The 10,772-nt window shown below is 46.3% G+C and overlaps 1 protein-coding gene across 1 annotated transcript; it reads left to right on the forward strand.

Moving 5' to 3' along the window:
* The first annotated feature begins 3,767 nt into the window (after positions 1-3,767).
* On the forward strand, positions 3,768-10,255 carry GPX7 (glutathione peroxidase 7). Its single transcript, XM_019625929.1, has 3 exons — positions 3,768-3,942; positions 7,998-8,259; positions 9,602-10,255. The coding sequence occupies exons 1-3, from the start codon at positions 3,808-3,810 to the stop codon at positions 9,763-9,765; spliced, it is 561 nt and encodes a 186-aa protein (XP_019481474.1). The 5' UTR covers positions 3,768-3,807; the 3' UTR covers positions 9,766-10,255.
* The last annotated feature ends 517 nt before the right edge of the window (positions 10,256-10,772 follow it).

Consider the following 10,772-nt stretch of genomic DNA (forward strand, 5'->3'; position numbering starts at 1 on the left):
AAATTAGAAATGTCATTCCCCTGCTTAAAACTTTTCAGTGGATTCCCATCTCACTCAGAGTCCAAGCAAATGTCTTCTCAATAGTTTATAAGACTCTCCTGAAGTATCTGCCTGCACATCCTAGTACACTTCCGATTTCATCCCTTGCTACTTTTCCCCTCACTCACTCCACTCCATCCACACTAGCTTCTTGGCTGTTCTCCAAACACATCATGCATGCTCCTGCCTCAGGGCCTTTGTACTTGCTGTTTCCTCTACCTGGAATGTTGCTCTTCTTCCAGTTTTCTCCACTGTTTGCTCTCTTTCTTCCTGTCTTAACTCAAATCACACTTTCTCAGCAAGGCTTCCTGATCCTTTGCATTAAAGTGCAATCCCTCCCCACCCCACCACCATATTCTCTATCCCTCTCCCCTGCTTATCACCATCTAATGTACTATATGTTTCATACAATAAATTTTTTAATATCCTTCCCCCCTCCCACTAGGATGTAGGTTGAAGAATTTTTTGTTTGTCTTTTTTGTCTGCTTTATTAGCTACATATCCCTAGACCTTAAAATAGTGTCTTATACAAAGTAGATGCTCGACAATTTGTTGAATGAATAACACATTAATGAGTATTCTAAATACCCATAAAAAGCTTCAAGCTTATTACAGAAAAGAGAAGTGCAGAAGATCCAGAAGTGAGGCCTCTCCCCTTCCAGCTGCTCAGCTAACTGTGTGTGCATTTATCTATGCCTGCAGGTCTCCTGCTTGTGTAGATGAACCAAATGGGAATAGCTGTGCTCTTTCAGAAACACCAAAAATGCACAGAGGACTGAAAATAAAATGACAAAATACACACTGTTGACTAAAATTAATAGCATCTCATATCAGACTCTAGTATAGACAAGTAATAAAAGTTACTAGAAGGTTTAAGAAAAATGAATATTTACTGAGTCGCTAGTGGGTACAAGGGGCACACAAAGATGATTCACAGACAGTCCTGCCTGCCCCCAAGGAGCTCACAGTCTGGTGGCCATGGAAACAGACAACTGCACCATATTCTTACCAGCCCACTAACAGGTAAATGTACTAGGTACAAAGGCAACAGAGAGGAGGGAGTGACTAAATGGATATCTGAGCTGTGTTCTGAAGCATGAATAGGGGAGGAGCTGAAGGGCCCAGGAGAGAAATTTACAAGTGAGAAACATTTCACCAGTAACTTTTTTTTTTTCCTGCTTAGTATATAGAAATTCCTACCTATCTGGATTTTAACAGGAAATAACTCTGGCAAGCTTGCAAAACTCCAAGTTGTGTGGAACAGAACTTGAAAACCCCTGGTTATTGAAACATTGCAAGGAAAGGCTGAATGAAAGAGAGAGAGATGGCAGGAAGGGAGACCAATAGCTTCACAGGGACAAAGCAGAGAAGAGGGGACCATTTAATATTACAGGACCCAGGGCCGGCCGAGTGGCGTGCTGGTTAAGAGTTGGCTTGGGACGCCAGCTCTGAGCAGCAGGGCCCCGGTTTGGATCCCACATAAAGGGCCAGTGACACTGCGCCCTCTACAGCTAAGATGGTGAACAATAGCTCTACCTGGACCTGGGCTGCCATGAGTTGCTGGTGACGGCGTAGGCTGCAGTGGGCTGCTGTAAGTGGCCGGCAGCCAGCGTGAGCGGCCGGCAGCCGGGATGAGCTGCCAAGAGCCGCTGTGAGTGGCCGTCCAGTGGCCGGCGACCGATCTGCCTCACGGATAGCGCAAGGATAATACAAACATGGGCCAGTGCAGCGAGGTCCTCCCCAACAAGACTGAAGAACAAAAGGACAGCAACTTGTCTGTTTCCCTTCCCCCATTCCCCAACACTGTTCCCCTCCCCCAATTCCCCAATAAAATCTTTAAAAAATAATTAATAATAATAATAATAATAATATTACAGGACCCATCAGAAGCTCAAGGATCTTGATATGTAACAGCAAACTATTACATTGTTTTGTACACCTGAAACTAATTTTAAATAAATAATAACAACAACAACAACAACAAAAAGACTGGTGTTACCACCTCCAGGAGGCTTTTCCTGACCACTAGGTTAGCAACTGCCTCTGGGCCTCAGAACCCCAGCCCTTCCTCTACTCCAGCATCTGGAGTACATCTGCTCTTGCTCCTTCCATCTACAGAACAGCCAGAGGGATTTTTCTACAACATAGGACTTACTGCTACTCTCCAGCTTTAAAAAAAGAACAAAACTTCTTTTCTTAGCTTAAAGACCATCTTTACTGTGGCCTACCAGATTCTGTGTGATCTCACCCCTGCCTGCCTCTACACCTTCTCCTCACACCCTTTGTTCTCTCTGCTCCAGCTGAACTCCAAGCCTTCTTTGTTCCTCAATGCACCATGTTTCTCTCTCCCTCAGGACCTTTGCACTTGCTTCCTTGCTTCATCCTGGCTAATTTCTACTGCTCAGCTCAAACCTTCCTTCTTCTAGGAAGCCCTCCTTGTACCCTGCCCCTCAGCCCCAAGGCTAGTTTAGGTGGTACTTACCACAATAGTAATTTTAGAGCTATTTATGAAATGTTTAACACCTGTCTCCCCCTGGGTAGGGACCACACTGTCTTGCTCATCACTGCATAAGAGGCACCTAGAGCATAACCTGGCATACGTCGTACAGATGCTCAAGAAGTATTTGTTGAATGACTGTAGGAGTGCTTAGCCCTTACGACATTTCACAGAATCCCCAGTTTACCTGGCTTCTCACATAGCAGGCTGTGAGCTCCTGGAGAACGAGTACTGTATCAGCACCCAATATCATGCTTGGCTCAGTAGGGGTTTTCTGAGTGTAGGAGACATTACGATGTGCTGCCCAGATCCCCCATCAGTGAAGACTTTGGATACCACTGCTGTCAGTGGAAAGCTTTTAACTGTCAGCCTCTTCAGGGCTAATTTGGCTCCTGTCACACCTCTTCCCAGATGGCTCCAATGACTAATGAAGGCAGGTTTATAAAGCCCAGGCCAATTTAGCTTATCTGGGGACAACTCTGATGGGCCGGCCAGTCTAGCTCCAGAGTCCCTGTGAGGTCAGCCAACATTGTCCTTAGGCCTACCTGGAGTTCTGGACTTCTGCCCACTCCTGTTCCCTCCTCTCCCTTTCACAGGTATTGACCCCCAGAGTGCTCCCTCATAAACATCATGCCCTGCAATCTCCATCTCAGACTCTGTTTCCCAGGAACCCGATCTGCCACAGGTCCTCCTTTCCTCTTCCCCTTCTTGATGCCATCCCTTTCAGGAACCGTTCATTCGTTTACCGAAAGTCTGTAGGCACTATTCAACTAACAAAGTGTTTTCACATCCACTTTTTTATTACTTCCATTCAATACTGCCTGCCTAGGTGTGGCAGGAAGGGAGGCGAGCCCTACTGAACAGATGAAGAAAGTGAGGACCAAGGAGGTGTCGTGACCAGCCTAAGGCCACTGTGCTAATTAGGAAACTGAGCCCTCAGATCTAGATTTTCCCCTTCTTTCCCTACCAAGTCGCTGCATCCTGGAACGAAAGGGTGTCTCACTAAACTGAGTTCGGGTCTGAGTGGTCAGAATCCTGGAACCATAGGTATGGGATCCGGGAAGGGACGCTGGGTCCAACACTCCTGCAGTAAAGATGGGGAAACTGAGGTCCAGAGCCTGGCGCTCCACCGCCAGCGGAGGAGAAAGAGAAGGGGGCGCGTCCTGTTTTAGCGGGCCGGGTGGCGCCGGAGCCGCCTCCTCCCGCCCCCCCTCGCCGGGTCCCCCCCGCCTCGTCTTTGCCCTCGAAACGCGGCCACTTCGGAGCGAGTCATGGGGGCTGCACTGGTAGCGGCGTGGCTGCTCCTGTCGGCCGCGGCCTGCGCGCAGCGAGAGCAAGACTTCTACGACTTCAAGGCGGTCAACATCCGGGGCAAGTTGGTGTCACTGGACAAGTACCGGGGTTCGGTGAGTGTTCGCCCGCGGGGCCTCGGCGCCACTCCTGCTGGGCCTGATGGGGGCGCGCCGCGGCCCCAGACCCTGCCGGGTGTGGCTCCGAGGGTGCTCCTGCAGCCCAGCGACACTGCCCTGTCTCCCCGCCCCCGCCCGGGCATTCTCCCGGGGGCGCGGCACCGCCACATCCTGCTCCGGGTCTGTCCCGCGACAACGTGGCACGGTTCTGGCGCGCCGTGAAACCCGAAACCCTCGCAGCCGGCGCCGATTTCCCTCCCGACGACTTTGGGCAGCGGGTCCAGACCGCTCTCAGAGTCTGGATACCCTGGGCCCAGACTTTGTCATGCACGGGTGGAAAAAGTAACCCTAGCCTTCTGCGGCCTTTGTCTTTCCCACCCCTAGTTTCCGCATCTGGAAGAGGGGGGAGTTGCTGATACTGAGTCCAATGAGAACACTGTGGAAATGAATGTGCAGTGCAGAGGGTGCACGGGAACCTTACACAACCCATCCTCTAGGTAGAACGCTAAGGCCCAGAGAAGGAAGGTATTTGTACAGGGTCACACACAGAGCACGGAGCCTGGAGAACCACCCACCCTTCCCTGGTCTGCTCTAGGCAAACTCCTATGATAGCAGCTAAAGCTGAGACATGAGTCATCCAGGCTAACTGCTACCTCTTTACCGAGAGGGCATCTCAGCTCAGAGAGTTCTTCAGAGAAGAAGTGTGCAGGATGAGTCTTTGAAATAAGAGTTTGTTTTAGCAAGACCAAGAAGATCATTCCAGGCAGAGAACTGTACATGCCAAGGCTCAGAAGCAAACAGCAAGAAGCATGGTGGAGGGGTGGGCATGGGGGTGGGGACTTCAAGCAGTGTGCTTTAAAGAGCATAAAACATGATGCTGAGAGTGGTGAAAGATGAGGCTGAAGAAGGTAGGGAGGCACCAAGAGGAGCCTGGCACACCACATCCAGAAGCTTAGATGTTGCACTGTGTGTAATGGAGAGCCTTCCAAGTCCACTTCTCAAATGAGACTGTGGTAGGAAGGGTGAGGAGTTGGTCTCTAAGGGACAGGTGGGCCCAGAGTCCAGATTTGATGAACCACACAGAAATGGCTGTCAGCATTCTTCCCCCAGGTGCAAGGTCATCTTTAGTGAAGGAAGTATTCTCTAAGCCTTTAAATTCTCAATTATGCTGGGAGTCCTGGGGGCAGTAATCCTTGTCCTGATTGTCCCCCAACCGTGAGTTTCACTTGTGAGTTTCAAATGAGATGACAGTTTGGAAACATTTGGTAGCGTGCTCTGTACCTGTGTTTTGTGGGCCCCAGCGGTAGTGGCATCCAGAACACAGAGCAAAGACCCAGTAAAAGTAGAGCCTATTCCCATTCAGGCCTCCCCTTTCCCCTAGTGCAGCTGGCCACAGAGCCCCAGGTATAGCACTTGACCAACTCTGCTACTCATTAATTCATTATTTATTATTGAGCACCTACTGTATACTAAGTACTAAGCCAGCCCTGGGGATGCAGTGGTAAACAAAACAGACAAGTTTCTACTTTAATAGAGCTTACGTGAGGTGGAGAGGAGAGAGACAATAAACAAGGAACAGAAAAATGAACAAGGTAATTCCTAGTAGTAGTAAGTGCCATGACAAGGATAGAATAAAGTCCATTTGCTTTCAGAAATAATAAGACATCCAGGATGTGAGGAACAGAAATCCTGGAGAAAGATGACCCAGAGAAGTAATCCCAGAATTCTGAGTGTTTTAATACTCTAGGACTAGGTCATTGGTCAATGCACGGGAGCAAGAGGCCAAGAAATCAATCGGAAAGAAATTTTTTTAAAAAAAATTAAGAAAACAATGTCACACAGCTACTAAGTGGTAGAATTAGAATTTGAACGCAGGCAGCCCAGCTCTAGAGCCCAAGCCCTTAATCACCAGGTTTAGAGGGAAACCAGGAACAGTCAGTCCAGGGAAACTGTAAATGATGCTGTGAGTTAACCCAAGCTAGGTCTGCGACTTGAGCAATATGGTCATTCATTCCCTCACACATAGTTACTGGTTCATTATGTATATTTCATAATAATTTTTTAGTTGAAAAAAATTTTACTGGCTTCTCCTACATGCTTGGCATTGGTTCCATTCCTAGAGATATAGTTATGAGCAAGACTGTATGATTTATGCTCTCAGGCTAACTGGGAAGATAGTCATTTAGATCAGTTTTGAGTATGAGTGAATGAGTGACCACTTGGGAATGTGGTGTTTCCCTGAAATGTATAGGCCTAAGTGTAGTGTGTGTGTGTGTGAATGGTTTGTTTGTCTGCTTGCTTCTATATACACATGAGCCTGTATCTCTGTGTGTGTGTGTGTGTGTGTACATATATATGTATATGTGTGTGTGTGTGTGTGTGTGTGTGTGTGTGTGTGTGTGTGTGTGTGTATATATATATATATAAATTAATTAACTGTGTGTACTTGGATGTGTCTGTTTTGGTCACCTTAAGGATAAGCTTTTTGGTTTCAGGCATGGAGCAAAAGAAGGATTTCCTTCCTTCCAATAGAGTAAGCAGACTCACAAGATGCAGGTTAAAAATAAGCAATTTTTAATGCTCTTCTTGCCCAGGGATCCAGCAGAGAAGAAAGAGGAAGATCCCTGAGTAGGGTAGGGAGTTAAAGCATCCCAGCTTCTCACTGCCACAGGCAGAACATGGTACATGCTGGTGAGAATGGGGGAGGTTGTTCTCACAGCCTGGGGCCCCAGGGAATGGGTCCTTCCTAATCTGGTTGGAGGCAGGGGGACGGAGTTCCAGCTCAGTGGTTCTTGTCATGCAGCTCAGTGGTTCTCAAATGGGGGTAATTTTGCTCTCCCGGGGACATTTAGCAATGTGTGGAGACATTTTTTATTGTCAAGACTAGGAATCTAATGGGTAAAGGCCAGGGATGCTGCTATAAACATCCTACAGTGAACAGACTAGCCCCCTCACAACAAAGAATTATCCAGCCCCAAATGTCAATTGTTCTGAGATTTAGAAACCTTATCTAGCCTGAGCAGTTTGTGCGTGTGCATGTCCAGTGCCCCAGGCTGCCCCTGGGAGGTGGCCCTCTGTATGGAACCAGCTGGTGTAATCCTGGTTCTTCTAAAAAAACATAGCCAGAGAGATAGGGCAGGCTGCCCAGACACAGGATGAGATTTAAAATCCTTTAATAATATATTAACTAGAAGCTAAAAACATAGCATTGGTGCCAAATTCTAATTGCAGTATTATAATCAAGTTCCATCAGCCAACTTTATATTTATCACCTAAAGGCAATAAATAAACTTATAAATAAATTTATTATAAGGAGATAAATTTAAGGGTGAACCTAGTGATAGAAGAAAGTAGTATTTGTTTGCTGGAGAGACAGGGACAAAAAAGGGATTGTCCTGGGGTCCTTGGGGTCCTTTCATCAAGAAAACCACTGTCTGTCTATGTACCCATGCAGGTGATTGGGTATGTGTGCACACTTACTTATTCCTTCAGGAGGCACTTTCTGAGACTTTTCCATATGTCAGGTCCTGGGATGAAGTGGACATAGCTCCTGCCCTCAGTAGGTTTACATCCTAGAAGGGAGACCGACATGTATACAGGCAACTACAGTGTAGAGTGCTAGATGACTGAGCCAGAAATTGAGTCCAGGTGTTTTTCCATTCCCGCACATCTGATGTGAGGTCCCTGGTGTGTATGCCTCTCTGTAAATGTGTTGTGTGTGTTCATGGGCATGTGTGATGTGTGCTAATGCATCTTTGTATCATGGAGCATATGCTCACCTGTCTGTGATTATTGTATGCTTAGTCTCATGAATGTTATGTGTATGCACGCATATCTGTATGCCCCTACATGTTTGATTTCATTTGTGCCTATGTGCATGTTTGTGTACATATGAGAGCTTTGTACTCACATTTACGTATGTGTACATTGTGTTCTTATATGCATGAGAGAGCATTAATTGTTGGGGGCTGGGGTCACATGTGGGCTTGTCAGGGAATGTACAAGTGCATGCCTCTTCACTGGGTTGTGTATGTTTTGTTTTTGCCACCCAGGTGTCCCTGGTGGTGAATGTAGCCAGTGAGTGTGGCTTCACAGACCAGCACTACCGGGCCCTGCAGCAGCTACAGCGGGACTTGGGGCCCCACCACTTCAACGTGCTTGCTTTCCCCTGTAATCAGTTTGGCCAACAGGAGCCCGACAGTGACAAGGAGATTGAGAGCTTTGCCCGCCGCACCTATAGTGTCTCTTTCCCCATGTTTAGCAAGATCGCAGTCACCGGCACTGGTGCCCACCCTGCCTTCAAGTACCTGACCCGTGAGTCCTGATCCTTTTCCTCACCTTCCTTCAGCGGGCTGAGGTCATAATTCCTTGGGCAGCAGAAAGCACTGGCTGGCTGGGTGACCTGGGGCCCTTTCCAGACCCCGGCAGGGGGACCGATGGTCTGTTCCAGCACTAATCTTTAAGGATGAGCTGAGGGTATTCCTGCCTCAGAATAACTCCACCTGTTGCCTTTCATTTCTCCCTCAGAGTCACGCTTGCAGACATCTCTGGGATCCTGATTTCATATGCAGGGGCTCCTACAAGGAGACTGGGTCCTCAGATTTTAGTCAATGTGAATTAGTCGCGCTTATGAACTTAGGACAGAGAAACCAAGGTGCAGACAGGGAATGCCACATGCTTGGAGAAGGCTGACAGGCATCTCCTGTCCTAAGTCAGAGGCAAAGTCTGTAGGCCACGGTAGGGAAACCTGAGCACAAATACCACATCTCAATATTTCAGAAAGAGATCCCTCTTCCAGCCCCAGAAGCCTCAGAACCACAAAATAGAGTCATGAACCACACTTCTTAGGGCCTTCTTTCCTCCCTGTCTCAACTCTGGGGCTCTGTTTTTGCGTTCTCCCACTCCATGCTTCTGGTTGTTTTCATATCCCTCACCCCGCCTCCCCACACCTCCACCCACCACTACCACCACCACCAACAACCCATTCACCTGGAGGAGGAGATAAGAAACAACAGTGTAGCAAACAAAAGGTACCTTACTGAAGCAGACTGAAATTTTGCTTTGTGGGTCAATTCTAATATTTGCTTTTTTCTCCCCGTGTTTTTATGAGTTCCTTCCCAGTTCCCATAGTTACAGATCAAACCTGGCCCTGCTTGAGAAGCTCATGGGGAGCTCTTAAAAATGCTTTAACCTAAGACCTCCTGAAGCAAGGCCCAAAAATCTGTTTATTTTAAGCATCCCTCACCACCAGCACCATGATTCAGATGCATCCAGGCCATAGACTAACATCTGGAAACCATTAAGATTTCATTAGAGAATAAGGTGTAGACTATTCTGTAGTTTGAGGTCATTAATAAAGGAAGGTCTCATACTGCTTTGTCAAGCACTTAAGAGAATCCTAGAGCAGTAGTTTTCAACTTTGGCGCCATACTGGAATCTAGAGAGCTTTTAAAAAATACAGATGCCTGAGTCTTACCCCCAGAGATTCTGATATAAGTGGTTTGGGGTGTGGACTGGGTATCAGGATGTAAAAAACTCTCCAGTTAATTCTAACTTATAGAACCACTGCTTCAAGGGATGAATGGACACTGATAGTGGAATTCTAGGAGAGGGTAAACAGGGAAGCACACTTTGCTCTCTTTCTTCCTTTTTCTAGAAACTTCTGGGAAGGAGCCCACCTGGAACTTCTGGAAGTACCTAGTGGCCCCAGATGGAAAGGTGGTAGGGGCTTGGGACCCAACCATGTCAGTGGAGGAGATCAGGCCCCAGATCACAGCACTTGTGAGGAAGCTCATCCTGAAGAAGCGAGAAGACTTATAACCACTTTCCCTCCTCTCCCATTGTCCCCTTGCTCCCCATCTTCCATGGGTAACCAATGCAAATTCAAATGGTGCTTCAAAAGGAGAAACCATTGATTCTCCTTCCTCCGCTCTTATCCCACTTACCCCATCACTCCTATGGGGGGAAAATTTTAGTATTTTGATTATTTGAATCTTAGAACAACCTATACTCCTGGCCAACAAGAGCACTTGACCAATGAATCACCAGCCAATAAGAACGTCTAGCCCATGAAAACATGTGGCAAATAGGAATATGTCAAGCAATAATCTATCTATTAGGAACTCTGTAAAACAGGGCTAATTCCTACCTCACAGGGCTGTTGTGAGGATTAGGATGAAAGACCTATAAATGTGCTTAGGGCAGTGCCAGCTCAATAAGAGGAATTCAATAAATGTTTTTTTGCATATAAACCAAAAAATAACTTGTGATCAATGAAAACTTGCACCCAACATGAATTTCTAGCCAATGAGAATCCAGGCAGAACATGTATTTGTTGTTGATTTCCTCCATATTATTTTTTAAATTACAAAATAATGCAAAAGCATTGTAAGATAATACAGGATGACATAATAAAATGAAAGTATCCCCCTCATTTTCTATACTTTCACTCCATGGAGGTAAACATTGTTATTAATTTGGTACAAAGGCTTCCAAGCCTTTTAAAATCAACCCAATAAGAATTCACTGACCAAAAGACTGTTGGTGGGACAATAAACTGGCACAAGTTTTTGGAGCATGATTTGATAAAAGCTTTTAAAATAAAATGTTCATACCTTTGATTCATCATTTCTCTTTCTAGAAGACTCCCCAACTATGCAAATATATATGTGTAATAATATGTATGTACACTATCCCTAAGAGTGAAAATTGTGTCCATCAATATGGTCTGGTAATAAATTATGGTACAAATCCAAATGATACACTAATATAGTTATTAAAATGAATGAATTATATTTTTATATGCTACCATAGAAAGTTGTCCAAAA

The sequence above is a fragment of the Hipposideros armiger genome, unplaced genomic scaffold (assembly GCF_001890085.2).
Source record: "Hipposideros armiger isolate ML-2016 unplaced genomic scaffold, ASM189008v1 scaffold_646, whole genome shotgun sequence".
NCBI classification, from domain to species: Eukaryota; Metazoa; Chordata; class Mammalia; order Chiroptera; family Hipposideridae; genus Hipposideros; species Hipposideros armiger.